The sequence below is a fragment of the Equus quagga genome, chromosome 8 (genome assembly GCF_021613505.1).
Source record: "Equus quagga isolate Etosha38 chromosome 8, UCLA_HA_Equagga_1.0, whole genome shotgun sequence".
Lineage (NCBI taxonomy): Eukaryota > Metazoa > Chordata > Mammalia > Perissodactyla > Equidae > Equus > Equus quagga.
In genome coordinates, this window is record NC_060274.1 from 125,237,817 (window position 1) to 125,263,286 (window position 25,470).

General features: G+C 37.9%; 1 protein-coding gene across 9 annotated transcripts in view; it reads right to left on the reverse strand.

Moving 5' to 3' along the window:
• EZH2 (enhancer of zeste 2 polycomb repressive complex 2 subunit) overlaps positions 1-25,470 on the reverse strand; it is a 66,657-nt gene that overhangs the window by 8,342 nt on the left and 32,845 nt on the right. For 2 of the 9 annotated variants that reach the window (XM_046670033.1, XM_046670031.1), the window contains exons 3-12: positions 22,446-22,582; positions 18,701-18,817; positions 15,881-16,001; positions 14,921-15,061; positions 11,625-11,727; positions 10,949-11,127; positions 3,142-3,233; positions 1,404-1,644; positions 585-754; positions 75-169 (exon numbers count right to left, since the gene is read on the reverse strand). In XM_046670033.1, coding sequence (XP_046525989.1) covers positions 75-169; positions 585-754; positions 1,404-1,644; positions 3,142-3,233; positions 10,949-11,127; positions 11,625-11,727; positions 14,921-15,061; positions 15,881-16,001; positions 18,701-18,817; positions 22,446-22,582 — 1,396 coding nt within the window. Of the gene's footprint in view, positions 1-74; positions 170-584; positions 755-1,403; positions 1,645-3,141; positions 3,234-10,948; positions 11,128-11,624; positions 11,728-14,920; positions 15,062-15,880; positions 16,002-18,700; positions 18,818-22,445; positions 22,625-25,470 lie in introns of all 9 variants that reach the window. The other 7 variants (XM_046670029.1, XM_046670024.1, XM_046670025.1 and 4 more) reach the window with 4 other exon arrangements.

Genomic DNA, 25,470 nt, shown 5'->3' on the forward strand with positions numbered 1-25,470 from the left:
CGACCACTGCCCTTGGAAGCGCCCAGCCCGCAGCGTCTCGGTGACGTCTCAGAACGGCCGCCCAGCAGACTTACCGGTGTTTCCTTTTCTTCTTTCTTGGAGGAGTATCGACATCCTCAGCGGGAGCTGGAGCTATGATACTGGATTCTTTGACTCGAAACTCATACACCTAACAAGAGGCACAGTCACAAAGCCATGAGGACCGTCCATTAGGCAAACCAGTCCTGTGATACTCATTCACACCAGAAACTGCGTCTCTTCTGGGACCCTGCTAGGTGCTGGGGAAGCACAACAGATAGTGCCTCAACCCTCATGCAGGGAGAGCGGCTGCAGTGACATTCGGATGCGGAGTTGCGAGGCTAAATCCAACTGGCTTTGTAACTCCATTGCCACCTAACCTGAAATAGCTAACGTGGGAAAACCAATTTTCTTTCAGTTCCCTCTCAGTGAAAAAAAAGAAATTTACTTCCTTTCAGAAGATGAATAGGAGCTTAGTAATAACCAAGAATGTTCTGATGTTCGGACAATGATTACATCTTCTCTACCCGAAGCTCTCTAACAGTATCTTTATCAGATATGCTTACCTGTCTACATGTTTTGGTCCCAATTAACCTGGCAATGGCACAGAAATTGTCGTAGTATGTACCAATGAGGACCCTGAACATGGAGGCCTCTGCCCCGCTCCATTCCACATTCTCTGGAGGCTCGATATTTGGCTTCATCTTGATTGGTGTTTGACACCGAGAATTCGCTTCTACAAAACCAAAGTTAAGCATCGGTCAAGAAATGACAACTGGAGAACAGGAGGAAGTAAAACTCAGGGTGTGCTTAAAAAAATTCAGGAAGTGAATCATATTTGAGAATAAACTAAGGCTAGAAAAGTATCAATAAGCTCTTCTCCCATGGAAACCATGAGGTTGAGCTCCCTTAACACAACCTTCGAAAATGAAAGTAACCTGGGTTATACTTTTATTATTTGTGCTATAATTCATAGGGCTGAAAGGACAACTAAAATCTAATCAGTAAAATACTAGTTGGTAGCTCTAATTTTCCTCTGTAACCACAACTACTCACAGCACATCAAGAATAGTAAACTGAATGATCTGAATTTCATTAGGCCCTGTCTGAGATGGAAAAGAAAATGACACCAAGAGTCAAAATAAACTGGCTCATCAACCTTCAAATAATCCAAACAGGCAAACCATCCCAGGCTGGGGTCAGGGTGCAGGGCCACAACAACAGTAAGAATTCAGCTACGTGATCCTTGAGAGTTCTCTGGTCCTGGATTTCTCATATTGAAAACTAAGCGACTAAGAAAATTATTCAGTACACTACACACTCTTAATTCACAATTTGAAACCTTCAAAGCAATAGTAAAACCCCAGTTGTCAGACAGGTCTTACCAGAGGAACTGGAAGTTTCATCTTTCTTCTCCTCCTCCTCTTTATCATTGTTCTCGCCTCCCGTCTCAGTGCCGGCTTCCCTGTCACTGTCCGTGTCCTTTGACTCCAGCACGTTAATGGTGGGGGTGCTGGGTCTGCTGCTGTTATTGGGAAGCCGTCCTCTTCTGCGGCCTCCAGGGCGTTTCGGTGGGGTCTTGATCCGCTCAGCAGTGAGGGCAGCAGCAAACTCCTTTGCTCCCTCCTACAAAGTGAAAAATGCAGACATGAGGGTAAAGTTCTGCGACTCATTTTGTTGGAGGAGGAAAAAAAGGATTGCATAAGGCAAGTTAGTCAAGAAATGTATCACCATGTCTATTTTTCACAAATAATCATTTACATATCTAAATACACTTGTTTTCTGTCTGCTTTTGACAGTTCGAAATTTCAGAAAGATAAATATGGTAATAATGGTAATAATAATGGTAATAATAATAAATATGGTATAAATAGATAAATCTATATATTATTGCTAGAGTGGTACGAAATCAGGTAAGACAGTTCCATATTTGAGAATTTGTGAAATACATTAACTGATTAAATTAAAAAGTCAAAATATAAAATACACTGTGTTATATACAGTCTATTTAAAAGTGAATTTCTGTAAGAAGTGTATACCTAATGTGCATCTAGAGCCAGACTTTCCTATTTCAGGGTTTCTTAAGATAACATACATCTCTCTCTGGTAATATTTAGAAGTATACGAGAAGAATAAAAACATACACACATGCTTGAGTCTGTCACTTCCTGCCGTACTATGAAAACATCCAACTCTGTTTTTCCTGTGAGCATGCACAGCCCCAGGAAGACGTGAAAGGAACTGAGGACCGAGGCTCTGAGAGTCCACTCAGCATTATGAAGGGCAGTAATCCAGTCTCAGAGAGAATGCAACGGTGAGAGCAGGATTATAGAGACTACAGACACATTTTACATGAGCCAAATAAAGTTCTGCCTTGTAAAGAAGATTATAAAATAGTGCTCAAGAATTCTATTTTTAGTGGCAATAGAAGGGAGAAGTTTGAGAGTAGCCAACAGTTTTTATACTTCATTCTACAGAAACCAAATTGCTTAAAGATAGGATACCTTCTGCAGGTGCCATTCAATGAATCTTCTGTCCAAAATCCAACAGGCAATATATACCCATTTAGTTCCTAGGTAGGAGTGGCTTGGTTCAAAGAGGGGGAAATGGTAAAAATAAGATAGTACCCGTAAAAAACAACTTTTCTACCTCATCTTTTCCTAAACCCTTACCTTTTCTCCATCATTTAAAAAAAAAAAAAAAACCTGTGGGACCTATAATATAGCTCACACTACAGTGTCTAAAACTCAAAGAAGGGCTATGGCTCTGAGAAAGGCTGAGGAACTACTGCCTATGACTCCCAAGTTTCTGGGGTATAAAAGTGGGCTGTCTGCTTCACACTCTCATCAACTTTGTGGAAGGTATGAGAGTCCTTGATCCTAAAGACCTTGAAATGTTGCTGAAGAGATTAACACAGATAGAGAATAATACAAGATTAATGGAAGACTAGAATGTGTAGTACATAAAAGCTACGGAAGAAACAACGTGGGTGAGAAATCCCTGCTACTATATGGCCAGTAAAAGTATGGGAATAGTAATGTTAACACTGACTTCATAGGCCTCACCCAAGTTCAAAAGTAGACTTATCCAGTGCCCTCTGGAATACACAGCACTCCAGCTTACCAGATGCTGGTAACACTGTGGCCCACAAGGTTTGTTGTCTAGAGCTGTTTCCGTATTCTTCCGCTTGTAAGTATTGGGTGTTGCATGAAAAGCTGCAAAATAAACATAAAATATCTATGTGTAACTATAAAGTATTTTACTCTTTCATTTCCCAGCTTCGATGCAAAAAGTCAATTAACGCATTACACTCTTGATAATATGTAGTTTACATTATAGAACTTTCCTTCAAGCTCCTACTGAATTATCACAATGTCTTCTCCTTGATTCTCCCCCAGAGAACCTCCACTCCCCTTCAACCACTAACCAGGGAAGAAATAGAAAATTCTGGAATGATTAGTCATTTCTTATTTTTCTCCTTGCAAGTATAATTGATGCCTATAAACTGAAAGCTCTGATTATAAACATTTGAGTCTTTAATATCTCCATAGAAACAACTGATATCTTCTACAATGAAATCAGGTTTCCTACTTTTATCAAAAGAATTCTGACATCTACAACTTCTTGATTTCTAAAGAAAGATCAGCAGTTTGTCAAATGGCGAAGAAAGGGATCCAGTTGTTAAAAACTAGTTTTTAAAGATAAGGAGGACAGCCTCAGAATACTAAAATTCAATTTCTTTGAATCCTACAGCATTCAGGAATCTAGTAGGAACTCACACAGTCAGCACCGTTCTACAGGAACATACATTGGTCAAATAAAACAGGTTTAAGAAAGATCAAGTGTTTGAAACTTAAAATTCCCAAATAATAAGATAACAGAAGGATTCAAATCATGTACCCTGGTCTACTAACGAGTGAATGCACAGCAGTGAGGACTTCGGAGAGCCTCCTGTGGAAGCCTGCTTCCAGTGTACAGAGGCAGGTGTGAGAATCGCACTATTCGGATTTATACATGATGAAAGTTATTTCAATTTGGATAAAAACGAGAGGCATACCAGGAAACGAATCATTAAAAAAATATTTGTAAAAAGCTTCTATCTATCCATAGAACTTAAATGGGAAATAAAGACAGACTGATGAGGGAAGGAAGCAAAAAAAAAAAAAAAAAAAAGAGGACAAAGTTATGTTCTTAAAGTGGAAATTCAAGGCTCAAATTCTGTTTCCAGGGTGTGAGTTTTTCCTAGAACGTTTCCTGAGACCATCTGACTACTTTAGCACTGGATCACATCTTGAACAGGTAAAGACCCCTAAATACAATGATTGAGAATACAGAAGGCTGAGGTCACATCAGCAGCAAGGAATGACATCAGTCCAGACACAAGGTCAGCATTAGCCAGAGTGGCGCATTTTTGGTAAAATTTGTTTTTAGTTTAGATGTCTCCTTTAGCACATACTGTATTTACAGATTGAAATTCTTGCCCCAAATTCAGTGCACATACAAAGGCACACATGTATCTGTACACACACACACACACACACACACACACAAATGAGGACAGCAGCCTCTGCTGGTCCTGAGCTTGCAGACGTCTCTAAGTCAGAACTGGATAACAGTTTGTGAGATAAGACAAGAACAAGTTCAGGCTATAAAGGAAAAATTAACATACTAATATTCAAAAGTACTTTAAAAAATTTAAAAGTACCATTCTTAATTTCACATTGCATTCACTTAAACAAAGAGGACTATTCTTTTTTTTTTTTTAGATTTTTTATTTTTTTCCTTTTTCTCCCCAAAGCCCCCCGGTACATAGTTGTATATTCTTCGTTGTGTGTCCATCTAGTTGTGGCATGTGGGACGCTGCCTCAGCGTGGTTTGATGAGCAGTGTCATGTCCGCGCCCAGGATTCGAACCAACGAACACTGGGCCGCCTGCAGCGGAGCGCACGAACTTAACCGCTCGGCCACGGGGCCAGCCCCAAGAAAGAGGACTATTCTTATGACTACATTTCCCTCAGCAGAATTTTTAACTTCAATTCTTTAGAAAAACTAAGTATGTAAAGAATTCCCTCTTCTGAAAATGTCTTGACCATTTTAGATTTCCAGAATACTGAACATAATATTCTCAAATAGGCATCTTAAAATACTAATATTTGAAATAAGCTATTAAAATATATTTCAAACTAAATATAACATGGGGGAAAAAAGATGATATAATATAAAATTCCCAGATCAGGAAAATTATTAGAAGGAAATTTAAGGCAAGAAACTTTTGAATTTTACAAAAGAGCTAACATGGATATTGGGGCTTTTTTTTTTTTAATTTTTCAAAAGGACCCTGTAAAATCTTAATGAAAAATCTTATCTAAAGGTTTTCTAGCAAAGTTAAAAGATTTATAAATTATCACATACAATTCCAGCTATTCTCTATACCTATATTTTGAGATTACATTGGCAACTCTAAAAAATAGCTAAAATATACTGATTAGCCCCTTAGAATCTTGTAATGTTCCACCAGATAAGTGATGTCTCAAATAGAGGACTGGGGAACCAGAGAATTACAGTTGGAACAAACCTTGGCCATCACCTGTTTCCAGTGGCGATTTTACGAAGGAGGAAACAGGAACAAGCAGAATCGTTTGTGCAAGGAGCTGGCCGCAGAAGAGACTAGCCCCTCATTCAGCACTCTTCACAACGTGGAATGAGAGTAACTTCGCATCTCTCTGTCTTTGTAACTACTATCCTTACCGTACACCACTTCTCTGAAATACTTCCGCTTGTTGTCATGTGATAAGAAAATAAATGATCCTAGGTCAGCTTGAAGTGTCAGTTTTATACATTAACTTCTGCTCAAAGTACTGATCTTGTCTGCTCTGATTAGAACTTGGTATTAAGAATAAATTCTTACTTAATATTCTTACAGTTGGAATCATATAATTCTTATGTATATCACAGATACCAGACTTTTATTAACAAGTACCTCACAAAATAACAACATCAATAGGATAGTAGTGACAACAGCAACAGCGGTGACAGCAGCTGACAGCTACTACTCATGTGCTGGAAGCACACACTAAGAGGCTTTAGGCATTATCTCATTTAATCCTCACAAACTCCCCCAGGTACTAGGATCCTCATCCCCATTTTACAGATGAGGCAAACCGTGTTAATTATGTGGCAAATATGAACTTTTAACCATTACACTTCTGAAATACTAAAGTCAACCATCAACTACAAACTTGGGAATACCTTCTTTGAAATTCTATTTAAAATGTTTAAACCTCTACAATCAACAGTAATAGACATTCCAGAAAACAGTCAAACAGACTCCCACATAATATCAAAAAAGACAGACTGACACAATTGGGTTGTATGCCTAAAATGGACTCTTCCACAGGCCATTCAGATAATAGGGTATCAAAACGTTTATTCATGCACAGTTCTACTTTGGGTCCTATTTAAGCACATACAGACAGCCCATTTAAATTTCCCAAGCTTCCTTTCCCATGATGAATTTTCTTCATGCTTCCTTCCTTCCCTATCAGAAATGTGTGACCCGCCCGTCAATTCAGGAGCTGGCCCGCGTTCCTCTAACACAGGGTCAAAGACAGCCAATTTTAGGCTGAAGCTTTTACAAAGAAATTACCATGATTCCAAATTTGCAGAACGAGTTTCCAATTTACAAAATGGACCATGGTCTAAAAGTTATTTGGAATATGAAGTGGGATTAGTTTCCTACCAAAACCATTTATCCTTCAAGGTTCCTTAGAACATTCAAGTCCCTCTAATAGGAAAGATCCAGGGTCAGACACTGAGCTTCTGGCCCAGGTGAACTGCCAATCTCCTACTACCAAAACACCCTGCTTATAGATAAAAACGGCAGACACCTCTAACATCTAAATGACAGGAAACGCCTAATACGAGCACAGAAATAATTTAAAAACTTAACATCCAAAAAGGCCCTTTCACCTGGAAGTTAAAAAAAATTCTGCCTTAAACAATGAGTTAAAGAGAAAATATAAAAATTCCTTAAAAAATAATACTAGTAATAATACCAAATATCAGAACCTAAGAAAATTGAAACAGTGCTTTAGAGACAATTCATTGTGTTAAAATACATATATCCAAAAAAAGAAGACTGAAAAGAACCCAACTCATGAACAGAAAAATAGCAGAATACAGTAGCTAATTCTCTGAGTGAAAAATACACAAAACAGACTTTTAAAAATAAAATACATAAACCACTTCTTAATCTCATCGAAAAAGGGGAGAATGAAATACATAAGAAAAAAGAATCATCACAGAAATAAAAGAAATTAAAAGAACCTTTGGAACATGTAGATCAACTTTATACAAATAAATTTCAAAACCTGGATGACATGGATAATTTCCCAAAACTGATCCAGTAGCAACAGAAAATGTCTCTACTAGCACCACTATTAATTAACACTGTTCTTAAGATACAAGCCAACGCAGTTAAATAGGACAAAAAACTTAGAGAGATTGGAAAGAAGGCGAAACCATCTATAACTGTAGACAGTTGAATTACAGAGCTGAAAAACTCCAAAGAATCTACTGAGAAACTACTATAAACAAAGACAATTCGGTATGGGAGCAGGGTATAAACTATATAAGATATAAAGGGAAAAAAGCCCAACAGCAGCAACAACACAATTAATACCTAGAAATCATCTCACCACAGATGTACAAAAGCTATGTAAGAATAGTTGAGAGGTTATTAAAAGACAAAAGGAGGCTGATCGTATGGTTAAACTTGATCCTTATTTAAAAATGTCTATTTCCTTTTAGGTACTTTATAAATTTAATGGGGTTCCAGTAAACAGTAATACCACCTAGACTTTTTTTTTTAAATTAGACAAACTGATTTTCAACTTTATACAGGAAAACAAGAATAGCCAGATGTCCTGGACAGGCAGATGACGGGGCAGAACAGAGACCAGAGACAGACCCAAGTGCGTGGAGACAGGCTAGAGAGTGTCTCAGGACAGTGAAGGGGGACCTTTTTCATCAACAATATAAAAACAACTAGGTAGCCCTGGAGGCTGGGACGAGGAGCTGGATCCAAAATTCTATCAGAGTAAATTCCAAAGGGAGCAAAGAGTTAGATGTAAAAAAATGAAGCCTAAAACATACTAGAAAAAAGTGAGAAACCCTTTATAATCTTGGAGCAGGGAGAGTTCACTCATAAATTCAACTACCTTTAAAATTTTTTAAAACTTACGGGATTTTTACCAAACAATAAACTGGAAAAAAAAAATTGCAACATCTCACAAAAAAAGTAATTTCCTGACTAAATAAAAAGCTTCAAGATACCACTGAGCATCAAGCCCAAGGAGGAAAATAGTTCAAAGAAAATAAAATACAAATCTCTAAAATATATAGGAAGAAAAAATGCAAATTACACTAAAAACTATTTTTCATTCATTCAATCCATAAAAATCAAAATTGCTCTCTACTGGCAGGGCCCTGGGGAAAGAGGCACTCCTGCTTTGCTGGTGGTCTTACATGGCCACATCCCCATGTGGCAGGTCGTCTGGCAGTATCTGAACGCAGTGATCAGGTTCACCTGCACTCGTGAGAAATGATGTACAGGGGCGCGCACAGTTGTTCACTGTAGCGCTGCTACAGCAACAGGCTTGAAACAACCCAAATGCTGGCCTTCAGGGGACCAGTTCTCTAAGCTACAGTGCCTCCTATGGCGGCAGACTCTGCAGCTGTCCAAAGAGGATGGATACCTACGACAGCCAGAAAAGGGACGAGCCTGAACAGCACGGCCCCATTTGAATGGGATGGTCGGGAAAGGAAGAATATAATTGTATCTGCCAGAAGAAACTGCAGAAAGATACAGAAGAACTAACAAAAGAGGCTTAACTACAGGCGAGTGAGGGACGACTCCATGGACGGGGAGAAGTGGTAGGGAGGCTTCACTGGAGACCTCTCAAGCATTCTTTGAAATGTGAGCCATGTGAATGAGGATCTATTTAAAAAATAACAATAGCTAAACATGAGCCAGGTACTATTTTAAGTATTTTGCACATAGTAATAAATCTAATCCTCACAAGAGGTACTATATTATTCCCAACATATAGACAAAAAGCAATATTAAAAGCACAAAATGCTCTATTTAACCTATGTTTAATACTTTATTTAATGACTTATTTTACATAAGAAAAATATATAGTGTGTGATCTTTTGTCAAAGTTAGTGCAAAGCAGTGAAATACCTATAAAGTTCATTATGGCTAAATGATGAAGAGATCAGCTCTACTGTCTTGAAAGAAGGAAAGGCAGGCAACAGCTGCAGGGCCCGCTGCTCCAAGCACTGCGGGGACCTGCCGTCAGCCCCACAGAAGCCAGCTGCACTAAAGTGAGAGCTCTCCTCCCCAGCCTGAATGAGACAATTAACAAGTTCAGGGTCCATCAGAAGTACTCGAATCTGAACAGCACAATAAAATAACTCTTATAATAATACTTAAAAGCAGCATTCTACTTCCTTGGTTCATTTGTACAGCAAAAAATGTACAATAAATGCTATGACTATAAATAACAAATTGGAGAGACCATTTTATTCACTCCAAAATAGAGGTTCCACCCAATGTTGTTTGCTATAGTGATATCTAAATGCAATTTACAATATTCTTATTAAGAATTGGATATTTTATAAAATGATCATGTATAAAGGGGAATTAAAAGCAATTCAAGACATCTATTTCAAGGACTGTGTGAAGACAACACAGCCAAGCCCATGTAAGATATTTGACCATCGCCCAGTGGCTGAAGTAACAAATGGCTGACTTAATCCGGATTATTAAAACTACCAAATCATCAATTTAAACTAGATTAGGAGTGTGGATAACAACAGCAAGGAGATGGGAGATATAATAATAATTCTAAAAATCTACTTGAAGTTTTTCTAATTTAACATAATTAAACCACTAATACTTTACACACACACACACACACAAAAATTACCATTTCCAGACCAAGATACATATCACCCAACAAATTATGAGCAACAGCAAATATAAGTAGATAGAGGAGAAACTCAAAATGAAGCAAGATATTAGCTGCTTGGGCGGGCTAATTAACATTAAGAAGTATCTGTGGATAATGAGGGGGAAAATTCTGTAAAAGGTGAGCTTTTAGGAACTCAAAAAGGCAAAGCACAGTGGAGCCATACAGTATACAGGAAAATGGCTTTACACAGGTCGAAAGCCCTAAGGTGATGCCCTGCCACAGATGATCGCACTAATAAGTAAACTCTACTTAGAAAACTAGGAGGGATGAAATATAGTTTTAAACATTTGCCTCAAAAGTAGCTGGTACTTTTTAAACTGTGCTTAAAGAAATGTTCCAGTTACTTGGGAAATTTACTAAGAAACCTCATTTACCAGCAATGTCAGAAAAATAAAGTAATAATCTATATGCCACACTTAATCATTAAGAACATTTTACGCTTTATCTGTATTCAAATGTAGGTATTTTTTAAAGTAACTTATGCAGAGGACCAAAAAGAAAAATTTAACACTAAGGAGAGAAGAATATTTAAAAACATCTTTTTAGCCAAATTCTTATTCAACAAAATTTGTTCATCAATACTGGCAACATTGCTCTGGGCTATATCAACTAGTTCACAGTAACAGTTTTATTATAAAACAACTGCGTAGCTATCATTTATAAGAAAATCACTAACCTGTATTCCAAGTCAGTGGGAGACTACAGTCCAAATTACACACATGCAAAAGACTCCAGAGCAACCCCCCAGCAACAAGTGAAACCAACAGTACTCTGACCCTGTTTTTCAATCTTAACTGCAAGATTAAATGATAAATTCTAGTTGTGATAAATGCAGCACTTTCCCAGTTGCTTTAAGACATAATTCCACAACAAAGATAGAAAATGAAAACGTACAATAATTGCACTTACGATGTAGGAAGCAGTCATATTTAAAACATCGCCTACAGAAAAGCGTATGAAATGAATGCAAGCTTTGCTCCCTCTGAACAGATTTGGCATTTGGTCCATCTATGTTTGGGGTACATTCAGGAGGAAGCGCACCCGGGAGCTGCTGCTCGGTGAGTTCTTTATACCTAACATTAACCAAGAAAAGTGTAAGTAAAGGGGAAACAAAAACTACTTTATTGAAAATAAAGTTTATAACAGGTTTCCATGTATTACTTTTGATGTTTCTCATGCCTAAAACACAAAAGAAAAGGTCTAGCCTACAACAATCTTTATTTAGATGAAGAACCAATTAATTATGATGCATGGCATATCAAGAATCAAATTCACTGATGATTCAGATTTATCATGAAAAATGTCAGTACATCAACTGCACTAAAATTTCTCCAAGTGTCCAGAGAAACTCTCCACGTGTACCACTGTAAATCCCGCGTGTACCTATTCACAGTAAACATTCCGCCACACAGAGGACCACAGATTCACACACTGCTGCCACGGTCTTGCGAACACTGTGGACCAAGGGAGAGAAGTGGCGCAGCAGCTGCCCAAGGCCCGTTTCTCACAAAGTGGAAGGGTGAGTCTCACACCATCCACGGCAAGACCGCCTCAAAAGAACACATCTTACTTTTCCTTGAGTTCTTCTGCTGTGCCCTTATCCGGAAACATTGAGGAAATGGCTTCAAAGATTTTATCAGAAGGAAATTTCCGAGGAGGGCAGCTTTCTTTATCTAAACAGGGAAATATGAAAGGAAGAAAAGAATGACAGTAAACAAGTTTTGAATCTCTCCTTTTATCCACACAACTAAAACTAACAAAGCTGATTTTCTAAAAATGTATCAACTTTGTATTTCACTTACTTCTAATGTATTATACATATATCTGTGTAATGCTGGTAGGTCAGACAAATGAAAAAAACACAACAGGGAAAGTTTTCAGTGCACTGGAGGTAGAAAACCTTGCTTTTGGGGGGTGTGTGTGTGTGTGTGTGTGTGTGTGTGTGTGTGTGTTAACACTGGTTTATAACATCATATAAGTTTCAGGTGTACATCATATTTCACTTTCAGTGTAGATTACATCATGTTCATCAACCAAAGACTACAATCCATCACCACGCACATGTCCCTAATCATCCCTTTCACTCCCCTCCCTCTCCGCTTCCCCTCTGGTAACCACCAATCCAATCTCTGTCTCTATGCGTTTGTTTGTTGTTCTTGCTGTTGTCTTCTGAGTGAGATCATACAGTGTTTGATTTTCTCCCTCTGACTTATTTTGCTTACCATAATACCCTCAAAGTTCATCCGCGTTGTCACAAATGGCAACATTTCATCTTTTTTAATGGCTGAGTAGTATGCCATTGTGTATATATACCACATCTTCTTTATCCATTCATCCATTGATGGGCTCTAGGTTGCTTCCATCTTGACTATTGTGAATAATGCCGCAATGAACACAGGGGTGCATGTATCTTTACACATTCGCGTTTTCATGTTCTTTGGATAAATACCCAGCAGTGGAATAGCTGGATCGTATGGTAGTTCTATTCTTAATTTTTCAAGGAATCTCCAGACTGTTTTCCATAGTGGCTGCACCAGTTTGCACTCCCACCAGTAGGTGATAAGGGTTCCCTTCTCTCCACATCTTCTCCAAAACTTATTTCTTGTCTTGTTAATTATAGCCATTCTGACAGGTGTGAGGTGATATCTCGTAGTTTCAATTTGCATTTCCCTAATAATTAGTGATATTGAACATCTTTTCATGTGCCTGTTGGCCATCTGTATGACTTCTCTGGAAAAATGTCTGTTGAGATCTTCTGCCCATTTCTTAATTGGGTTGTTGAGATGTATGAGTTCTTTACATATTCTGGATATTAAACCCTTATCAGATTTATGGTTTGCAAATATCTTCTCGCAATTTTTAGGCTGTCCTTTCGTTTTGTTGATGGTTTCCTTTGCTGTGCAGCTTTTTACTTTGATGTAGTCCCATATGTTTATTTTATCTATTGTTTCCCTTGCCTGGTCAGACATGGTACTTGAAGATATGTTGCTAAGCCTGATGTCGAAGAGCAGAGTGCCTATACTTTCTTTAGACGTTTTATGATTTGAGGTCTTACATTCAAGTCTTTAATCCATTTTGAGTTAATTTTTGTGTATGGTGTAAGATAAAGATCTACTTTCATTCTTTTGCATGTAGGTGTCCAGTTTTCCCAGCATCATTTATTGAAGAGACTTTACCTTCTCCATTGTATGTCCTTGGCTCCCTTCTCGAAAATTAGCTGTCCATAGACGTGTGGGTGAAAACCTCGGTTCTAATCCCAGCTCTGCTACTAACCAGTTTGCGACCTTGGTTGGTCACTTCTCCACTTGGGTCTGTTTCCTAATCTGTAAAATGAAGGAACTGAACTAGATGATCACTGAGGTGCCTATTATAAAAATGTTACGCTTCTTTAAAATTGCCATTTTCCCCAAATTCTTCTATGGTGTGTTAAGAATGAGCTTTGCCAAGTCTCCACCAACTATCGTCTCTCTTGGGACCCTCAATTTTTCTGGTAAGCCCTAACTAGTGCAAGAGTTAAAAGCATGGGCTTTTGCGGCCAGCCCCATGGCCAAGTGGTTAAGTCCACGCACTCCACTTCAGCAGCCCAGGGTGTCACCAGTTTGGATCCTGGGTGCGGACATGACACCACTCATCGAGCCATGCTGAGGCGGCATCCCACATGCCACAACTAGAAGGACCCACAATAAAAATATACAACTATGGTATATATATATACAATGGAATACTACTCGGCCATAAAAAAGGACAAAGGTGTCCCATTCACAACAACATGGATAGACCTTGAGGGTATTATGTTGAGTGACATAAGCCAGACAGAGACAGACGAACTCTGTATGACTCCACTCATAGGTGGTAGTTAACACATAGACAAAGAGAACTGATCGGTGGTTACCAGGGGAAAGGGTGGGTGGAGGGAGGGCACTAGGGGTGAAGTGGTATACCTACAACATGATTAATAATGATGTACAACTGTAAGTTGACAAGGTTAACTATCATAATCTTAATTAAAAAATATATATATATACAACTATGGGGGCCGGCCCGGTGGTGCAGCAGTTAAGTGCACACATTCTGCTTCTCAGCGGCCCGGGGTTCACCAGTTCAGATCCTGGGTGCTGACATGGCATGGCTTGGCAAGCCATGCTGTGATAGGCGTCCCACATATAAAGTAGAGGAAGATGGGCATGGATGTTAGCTCAGGGCCAGTCTCCCTCAGCAAAAAGAGGAGGATTGGCGGCAGTTAGCTCAGGGCTAATCTTCCCCAAAAAAGAAAATAAATAAATAAATAAAATTAAAAGAAATAAATAAAAATGTACAACTATGTACCAAGGGGCTTTGGGGAGAAAAATGAACAGTAAAATGTTAAAAAAAAAAAAAAAAAAACATGGACTCTAGAGTCAGTCAGAGCTGGTTACCAGCACAGCATTCTGGGTTCTGTTTCTTCCTGATAGCATAATCTTAACAAAAGTTACTTAACCTCACTAAACCCATCTTCTCAACTACAGAATAGATCTATAAGAATGCCCACCTTGTAGAGCATTATGAGGATTAAGTGAGCTGGTGCACGTAAAGGGATTAGCACACTACTTATACATACTCAATGACAAACATGTTATATATTATAATGATGATTATGAAGATTGCCCAGGGAAACCCAAAAAACAGTATATTCTTTTGCTAGCCAAAGGAAATAAAGACACTCAAGTGCAGGATAAAATGTTACAAATAATATTCTAATTTTGACTATATTACTATTGATTTGATATGTAACAAAAGAAAAACAGAAAAAAGGAATTAAGTTCTACTTGTACTCTATTTTTGAAAAATGCAGTAATGGCTACACAAAAACCTCATAAACAGACATACCATCTCGGTTCTCCTCTAGATCTTTCTGCTTTTCTTCTCTTTCATCAGGATCATCTCCATCATCATCATCATCATCATCATTGTATTGACCAAGAGCATTCACCAACTCCACAAAAATTTCATCATTTATAAACCCACATTCTGAAATTCATCAAGTCAAATATCAGAAATATACAGAGCCAAGTGGTAATGGCAAAAGTTTATGTATTCCTTTTCTAATTTGGAAGAAATAGCCAGAGCCTATCAGTCAGCACTGTAACATTATTATTAAAACAAGGGGAAAAAGATCATTTTGAGGTCTGAGGCAAAGTTAGGAAGCAGAGTTTATCTTCAACATCTGTCATTTTCTCTTTAGTCACCCCTCTTCCAAAAGTTTCCAGTGCCTGCTACTAGAACCTCATTCTCTAGAAACTAACTGTGGCTCCAGCCTCCTCCCAACAATCTACCGGACAGACCTTGCCTTCCACTGCGGATGAGAATGGACAACGACGGCAGCAGACATTACCCTCCTGCCAGACACTCTAACAGGGTCTCCTGGACACAGAACACCGAAGCCGGGATTCTCAACAGAATTTCAGGCTCCGCAGCAGCCCCGTGGGGAAGGTATTTTTAAGCTTAAGTCCTTTTGGAGTTCATCTGTCACATAAGCAGAGCCCTAATCCTAATTTTACTGCTAAAGAATCTTAACATCTACACACGCTCAAATAATTCTATTTAGTTTACATGTTATTGACATTATAATTTATGTTATAACCAACTAAATGTAATTTTCAAGGGGCAAACATGATCTTTCAATTTAAATACAGAACATTGAAAATTTTAGCCCTGTGAGCCTAAGCCAGTCCAGCATAGAACTTAATTTCAATATTAAAAAAATCTTTTTCATACCTATGCTTAAAAAAGTCAAAATCTCTCTCAATCCTTTGGTCCCCTTTCCAAGAGAATAAACACATGGCTCACCTCTATCCCCATGGACTTTTCCATCATAATTTTTTATTAGTTCTTCAATGAAAGTCCCATCCTGGTCTAAAACCTCATCCCCCATATAAGGAATGTTATGTAAAACAGTTTCATCTTCCACCTAAAAGTAAAAAATTATATTCAAAAAGCATGCTTAGCCTAAGTATTAAAATATTTTTAATCAATGTAATATAACTAAAATACAATTTTTTTCAAAAGTAGATGTCTTTACCCAGTTCTCCAGATGTAACAGACAGCAACCCATAGCTAAAAGCTATAAAGCAATAAAAGACCCGTCTCACCAAAAAGCATTATCTGAGGGAAAAAACTATTTACAGGGGAAAAAAAATTTAAGAAAAAATACTGTATTTATCAAACCTAACATGTCATCAATCATTAAGACTTACCATTATTTTATGTGCCTCTTAGAAAGGAAAAAATGTTGCAGATTATGATATGACCCATCACCAATTCTGACACATTCCTATTTCACATGTTAAAAAGTGTCTTAGAATCAATGAAATATGGTTTATCAAAATCAACTATAAATAGCCATACCAAAAGAAACAAATAAATAATATACATAAGGATTTCTAAATCTCACTTGATGATCTGTATTCATTAAAAGAGACTGAATATAATAAAATTCTAGGGATGTTAAATAGAATATCAATGGTCCCCATTAAAGTTTATGCCAAAAGAATTCACTTAAGACATAAAATAAGAACATTCTACAATAATATAGAATATTTCAATACTGAGATGAACAAAATGTTTATCAAAATTGATAATGCTAATAAAGATGACAGATGAAGGTTTGGAAGACAACAAGGAAGAAGGTGCCAGCTTAGCAGGGAAGAGGCAATCAAAGAAAAGTTCTGAGAGAATGGAGTACTTAAGAATACACCGGACCCGAAGCTGACATTCATGGGAGGAAGAGAATTTTCAACAAAGAATATCAAAGACAGGGGCCGGCCTGGTGGTGCAGTAGTTAAATTCACACACTCCACTTTGGTGGCCCAGGGTTCGTGGGTTTGGATCCCAGGCAGAGACCTACTCACCGCTCATTAAGCCACACTGTGGTGGCATCCCACATACAAAGTAGACGAAGATCGGCACCGACGTTAGCTCAGGGCCAATCTTCCTCTCACACACACAAAAAGAATTAAAAAAGACAGTAATTATAGATAAAGACTGGAGGGTTCTGAAGTCCATACTTAAGGAGACTAATTGAAAATGAGGATAGGTCTAAGTCTTAAAAGGCCTTCAAACAGAGTACTAGTTAAAAATAGAATTTCAGAAAGATAGTTCTTGATAAACAGAATGGACTCAGACTGACAGGAGGACAGGGCAGGTGTTTAAAGTGTGAGGTGCCCTAGGCTGGGTCTAGGATGCACAGGGCAGATCACACGGAGAAGCCAGGAGACGTGGGCAGGAAAAACGAAGAAAAGGGAAAAGTTTCAAATAATCCCTGATAACAAATGTATTTAGGGTTCATACCTTAGGCAAACAGGGAAAGAGCAATTGGGAGAAAAAGTACATACGGGGTATAAAATAAAAATTTAGATTTTATTGATCTATTCAGATTCAAGCTTACATACTACTAAAGAGTCCAGTTTTCATAGCATCTCACTTGCACTAATCCCATTTAAACTAGAAGAGTTAATTTTTTTGGAAGCAAGCCAAAATTAAGTGACATTTGGCTATTTTGTCTTCCCACTTGTATCCATATAACCTTTGCTCCCTAGAACATATCCTAGCCATAATAAAGATAGTCTGCCTAATTTGCTTTGGTCAGTGACCAGCAAAACCCAGGGATGACATAAATAATATTTGACAATCTAAACACTATATACTTACAGAATTTCAGTCTGTTGAAACCTCTCTTAATTAAGCTCTTGCAATATTATTCTCAAATTAAATGTTTTGGGTTTTTTTCCTGCTTTATCTCCCCAAATCCCCCCAATTTGTTGTAAATCTTAGTTGCACGTCCCTTCTAGTTGTGTCATTCAAACCAAATGTTTTTGAATAAAACCTTAAACATAAAAATTTATGCAACTGCAGAAAAGTACCTGCAGTTTGCCTTTACCCTCCACTGTAAAACCATGAAAAGTTAATAAAGACATTGGAAACATCTGTTTTTTTGAAAAAAATCGATTAAGCAAATCTCTAAAGTAGGCTCACCAAGACTTCCATCAACATTTTATTAAAGCCTCACTATTTTATATATCAAGTAAGGAAACTATATTTATTTAACAACACAAGAATGCATACTCAGATTTTTCTTGTTCCATCCTCCTTCATCCTACTTCTATAAAGAATTAAATACTAGCATTTCATTACAGAAGCTATTGGGCTGGTGTTATCTGTGGAAATATCCTTAAACTGTGTTTTATAAGCCATGAGAATATTTCAGAGTGTACATTATCATTTAATAACATGTTGCCTAACACTGTTTTAAATAATAAGTTCTCAACTAACAAAACCTCAAAGTCAGACTGAGATAACAGGACACTGACTGACCTCTTCAAGGATAAGAACTATAAATTTTACCTTTTGAATATATCTTTAATCCCAGGTATGGTTTTGCTTAACACTTTTCCTTTGGAGAATGTTTTAACTAGAAAGGACTAGGAAAAGAGCAACAACTGCAATGGCTTAAAATAGGTATATATTAATCAGTTTTTTTAAAAAAATCACTCCAAGTGCTGGCATTTTGATAGCTTTTTTTTTTTTTTTACTTATGTTAACAAGAAAATTATGCTTTTTGACTTAAAGTAAGTGATTATCAAATAAGCCGAAGATGCATGATTTACATACCATGAAATTCTGCTGCAGAGGAGACCAAGAGTACATGATGGGCACTGACGCAACCGCATTCAGAGTCTTTAGTGGGATGACTTGTGTTGGAAAATCCAAGTCACTGGTCACTGAGCACTAGAACAGAGCAAACAGAACTGACTCGTAAGAATGAAAGGACAGCCTGCAGCTGCAGCCATCATATTATAAAGGGATGCTGCCTACTTACACAATTTTGAAAAGAAAGTTTCTTTACCTAAGACAGTAAAGTTCATAAAAACCAAAAAGGATTCTTTCCTTCTCTTTTACTTAGGGTGAAAAAAATGCTTCAAATTTTGCAAATTTTCAAAACCCTCCAACTCTTCCCATACTTACCAACATCAACAAGAACCAAAAACTGTATTTATGTTAGCCTCAGTGTAACTGCTCCTTGCTTTGACTCTAATTTCCTAGCTCAATGCTTAATTTCTTTTACATCTCAACCACATGGAATAATAATATATATACCAAATTAGCCACTTAAATCTTACTTAGTAAGTATATGGCAACTTGTTAGGTTAACCTTTCTTATCTCTATCTTCCCTTTTAAAAAACCCAAGTGTCATTTGCTGATATTATCAGATGATACACAGATATTAAGGGGAATAGATCTGAGTTTCAATCATAACAAAATGAATTCACATCAATTCTGCAAAGTGTAATCTCTAAGTTACTAATAATAATAGCTAATGTTATTAAGCACTTTCTATGTGCTAGGCACTATTTTAAATACATTACATGTCCTATTATATTTAGTCCCCATTACAACACTGTAAGATGGGGACTATTCTTAGCCCCCATTTTACAGGTGAGAAAACTAAGGTGAAGAAAGGATAAGCAGTGGCCCAAAGTCACACGTGAGATAGGGCTGGACCTGAAACCCCAACAGTCTGACTCTGGAGCCCCTGCTCTTACCCACTACACATAGTGCCACAATACCGTATTTCTACAATGTTTAAGTGCACATATTCCCTTGGAATACCGTATTTCATGCAATCTATGATGACATCAACTTCAAGGCATACCATTATCTTCTGCATCACTAAGAAAATAATGTCAGTTAAGCTATAACATAACACTTTCTTATCACAGCAATTCTAAGATGCGTGCCAGTTTCAGATGTTAAACATTAAAAAAGTTTGCATCTTTGATTCTATGAAATACGGTAAAAATCTGTGCCCCACCGCACTTTTCATCCTGTCTAGGAATCCAGCTTTTCTTTTTCTTCTTTTCCTTTTTTTTTTTTTTTTTTTTTTGCTGAGGAAGATTAGCCCTGAGCTAACATCTGCTGCCAACCTTCCTCTTTTTTTGCTTGAGGAAGATTAGCCCTGGGCTAACATCTGTGCCAATCTTCCTCCACTTTATATGTGGGTCACCACCACAGCATGGCCACTGACCAGTGGTATAGGTCCGTGCCCAGGATCCAAACCCGCAAACCCAGGCCGCCAAAGCAGAGCATGCCGAACTTAACCACTACACCATGGGGCCTGCCCCTCCAGCTTTTCTTAAAGAGCACTGTTACCCAATTATCGAGACTCCAGAGCTTTCTCAAAAATACCCTGGACATATATTCATAATCTATGTATAATCGATGAAAATCGAGCAAAAAGAAGAATTGAAGTAGTAAAATGAAAAAAATCATATATATGTATATATATATACACACACGTTATTAAATGTTTCATTTTGATTTAAGAGGTATTGAAAGCAGCAGGACTGGATGTGGTGAAGTCAGAGTGGCAGTCTTTGGCCCTCAGCACGTCATGCGGCTGGGGGTAACCTTGCAGGAGTCACAGTCACTGCAGCACAAAAATAGCTCCTTCCTCAGTGGGAGTGGAGGCTTAAAGACAGAGCAGTTAGGAAGAACTGTGACAGGGATTAATCCATTAATTTGCTTTCCAAAAGGGCAAAGATAAAGATAATAATACTAGAAAGCTCCTACCTCAAGTAAATAAGAAGCTGTGACAGTTTACTCGTGCTCCAGAACCCACAGTCTTTCCCTGTTCTTCCCTGGCCTCTGATACACTCCCTCATCCATCCGTCCAATAACCCATAATACCAGCAGTTAACATTTATTGAGCACGTACTATGTTGCAGGCACTGTGCTAAGTGCTTTAGATACAGTATCCTAACTACTCATCTTGGCCGTTAGCATCACAGTGAGGAGACTAAGGTTCAGAGAAGTTAAATAACTTGCCTACTCAAAAAGGAAGTAAATTACCAGGCCAGGATGAAGCCTAAGCCTGACGCAAACAGCCAAGAGCTTCCTCACTGTGCTGTATAGAGTTCTTGCCCTTGAGATGCTCAAAGGGCAAATGACCAATTATCACTATGCAATGGGTGCCACATACGAGACATATGACAATGTTATAGGAGCATCTCCTCCCCCAGCATCCTCTTCATATTCCTATCAAGTTTTCTTTCCTTCTTCCTACTTAACCGGGTAACTCTGGGGTGAGGAGTGGTTATAATTACTGAATGAAGTATTACACACTGTCCAGTGATTTTAAGTACCCAATAATTTTCATTTCTTGCAAAACAATTAAATCAGAGTTTCCAGTTTTCGTTTTACACTTGGTAGGGGTAAATTAATTCTGTGACTTTAATTCTGAAGATTAGTCCTCTCTAAACCTTGGGGGTGAGGTAGCGGGTTGCCTCTTCAACTCTGACTTGTTCACCTGCTTTAACATCTAAATCAAGGTCACACTTAAGGTTAGACAGCTGAATATTCTATTCAACTACTAGACGGGAGTGACACTGGCTTTGCTTTCTCTGTTGGCTCTAGAGATGGAGAAAATGGAGTCTACTGAATGAAGTGAGCTGATTTTCCCCGTGAACAGAAGGAACTTACAGAAGCACAGAAAATAAGACGGCAAAGGCACTAAGTCCCACCTCCAACCCCACCCCTCTGTCATACTCCCATGACCCAGCATCTCAACTCTGAGTCATACAAGAGTCACCATGGGGCCGGAAATAAGCTCTCTGAGGGCAAAGGCAGCTGAGGCAGAGTGTGGTTTTACCTCTCTGCCTCGCAATGATACTCAGCACAGTGTCTCAAAAAAGAGTAGGCACTCAAAAAATGTTTCTGGAATGAACAGACTGCATTTGCTGATTTCCCTAGTGTAGACTCCAACTTCAATTTCTCTTTAAAGCTAAGAGAGCAGCTATTTAGAAAACTGAAGGCCTACACCCACCTCATTATCTATGCAGTATCTCTAGAAACCTACCCCATTCTTTAATTATTAACCTTAACTAATAACCATATTCCTTTCATTTATTAAATAATATTCAAATGCAAAAGCATTTGTTGATAAAACAAGTTTGGGAATTCTTATTTATTGACTTACAGGAAAATTACTCAAAAATCCCAGTTACTTACCAGTAACTTTTTTTCTTTGAAAATGTATCATCCTTGACAGTTTATGTAATTGTCTCATATCACTCAGAGTACTGAAAAGGATTTTGACCTCCTGGGTCTCCACAGCATTTCACCTGATCAGAGTCATGTGTCCTGGACTCAGGAACTCACTAGGAGACCTATGTCAACAAATTAAATTCTCTAGTTCTAGTTGCAACTTGAGGATCACACAAGAAAATTATTATAGATGACTCATCATCAATGGTAAAGAAAGAAAAAAACTCTATTAGTTATCAAGGATGCTACATTTTCAGAGAAACACAGCTTACTGGTAAGTAACCAGGGTCCTCTGAGGATGGATAGACTTACATCAACCAGCTGGTACAATAGGCGACTGTGTGGCTGGACCACTGGGAGCTGGAGAGGGAAGTCAAGCCAAAAATAGTAGTTGTAGGAGTACACAACCAAACTGAGACTCTTGGCAGAAGGCTGGTTCCAAGTAAAAACTGTGTTATGGAAAATCGTAGAGGGAAGAGCAGGTGAATGGCCTGCAGGGAAGGGAAAGAAATTAACACACCCTACTATGTGCCAAGCACTGTGCTAGAGACTTTACCAAAGTTAACGTCTTTAAAATTCACCACTACCCTATGAGGTAGGTATGACTCCCCATCTTACAGTGGGACATCCCAAAGGACAATAGCCATAGCCATCATGTCTCTCAACAATCTTTAACATCAGAAGGGTTAGGTCCGACTTCCATATAGTAAGGGGAAAAAAAAATAGAGTCAGTTAGCCAAGTTAAAAATATTCTTGGATACTGGTTGGTCCATTTAATTCATGCCAGAGACACAATGACCTGTTGATATTGTCTAATATCCTTTAGCTTTCCCAAGTAAAAACAATAAGGAACCATCTCATATCTAAGGTGTAGGAAAGAAAGGGTCAGGAGAAAGCATCGGCTGCCACCCAACTCTAGAGAAAAGCTGAGGATGATTTCTGAAACTACTCATATTCTTCAAGATTTGAGCAGAGAAAAGATAACACACCTGAGTCTTAAATTAGCTAGCCCTTCTGGTGAAAATGATAGTGTACATAACTTCAATTTCAGACTGCTTTTATAAAGTGAAGGAAGTACTGAAGAAAAGACTGGAATAAGATAAATATCAAGTTTGGATCAAGTTAAGAGAAGTTCGATAGGAGAAGTGAGTTCACACCAGGCTTCGGAAGATGATTAGGAGAATGGCGCTTGAAGGAGACAGTGGCTCCCGCAGGAGAGAGTCAGAAATAACAATGGGAAGAAAAAGTCCTGATCAGATCTTGACACAGACGTGTATAATAAAAGCAGCTAATTAAGGGTGTTGGAGCTAAGGAATGAAGAAGAGTGGTTCATCCAAGATGGTAAATTATTTCCATTTTTGTTGTTAAATATTTATGTTGCAGAACCAAACTGGGGGAAGAACCTCTACCCTGTGAGACGAGGCTCTTGCTTCTCAGTTCACCAAAGCATCAGAGAAAGATGATGCCCCGTAAGCGTCAGCTCTGACACTTCTCTCAGAAAAAAAAAGTCATATGTAGCATTCAACATAGAACATGTAACATTTGGAATATAATTTCAGGAATTTTAGACCCTTAAAGTTCCTCCCTGCAGCCCAGCTTCAGAAGCCTGATCCTGAATGAAAGAGATCATAAATATATAAACCTAGTTAATATATTAACTATTAAAACCCAATGCACAGAGAAAACCCAATGCAGTCTGGGTCTGAAGGGGGCTGGTTAGAATAAATCATCTCATAATCTACAGTTTGGCTAAAACACTGGAGATCAGAAACACAACAATAGTCACAGGACATAAGTTGGTGAAACTACAAAAACACTCAACCAAGCACATGAAGGAGATAACCAGAACCATGTTCGTCTATTCCATGCAAACTCAAGCACCTAATTCAAGAATAGTCCGGCGAGTGGAAAATAAGACCATTTCTGTCATTGAAAACAACAACAGAAAACAAAAACTGAGAAACAGAACAAAGAGTTATGTAAGCCCATGCTTTCCACGTCGTTTGAAGCCTCGCTTCCTTCCAGGAGGGCCGTGGGGGTGGACACTATGGAGCAGTACAGGCATAAAGTGAAGAGCCAAGACCATCGCCAGGCCCAGGCTCTGAGCAGAGGCACCAAGTCCTTGCTCAGTGGGAAACCTGCTCAGGTGACCACCTACTGGGTAGGCTGATTCTACTGATCTTTGCAAAACAGATTTATAACTGCTCCTCAATTGTTCACAGATTATTTAGTAAATAGTGTTGAAACTACAAAACTAAATGTAAAAAAATTAAAAACCAAATCTCCCACTCACTCTTTATACCAAAGGAAATTCCCAGTGGATTAAAAGATACTAAAACATAAAAACGAAAGCAGGGAACTAAAAGGGAAGATGGATAATTTATAATCTTGAAGTGGAGGAAGACTTTTCTAAGCCATTAGAAACACAGAAATCAAAAGAAGAAATTCTAATTTAGCTACATAAATAATTAAAACTTCTGTAGAAAAAAAATATACCAGAAATAACACCAAAATTGGGGGGGGGGGGGGGGGGGAATCTGCAAACCAGATGATAAAAAATATGTATAATATACGAAAAGTCCTTAAAATTCACAAGAAAAAGTCCAACCTAATTTTAAAAGATCCAAGACTCTAATAGCCAATTCATAAAAAAAAAAACAATAGATACTTAACCTCACTGAATAAGGAAGGCAAACAAATCATAATAATTTTTTACCGCTCACACTGACAAAGATTTAAAAGATTGATAATACTTTACAATGGGAATACAAATAAACAGACACTTCTATAAACAGCTGGTGAGTGTAAACGTAAAACCTTTGGGAGGCAATTTGGTAATCTCTCTTAAAATTTTAAATATGCGTGTCCTCTTGACCTGGTAATTCTATTTCTAGGAACTTTTCCTACAAAATTACTCAAAAAATGCAAAGATGTGTATGAAGGATATTCACTGAAACACTAACAGCAAAAGTAAAAAAATAAAAATAAAAACCTATATGTTCATCAACTAAGAATAGGGCAATTAATTATGGTATATCCAAAGTATCAAACACTGTGCATTATTAAAGAGACTGAAGACCTGGAGAGAGGTTGTAAAGTGAGGGCTCAAAATGGCAGGCATGTTCTTCTGGGAGTAACTTTTTAAAATAAAATAAGTATTATCATTATTATTAACATGTTTATCATATACAGAAAAAGAAATCTAAAAGAATAAGTCACAGGGGTTGGAACTTTTGCCTCCTGTTTTATATATTTCTGTGTTATTTCAATTTTTACAATTATCATTTTACAATGAACTTTTAATTTAAAAAGATAAAAAACAAAAGAGTTTCATCAA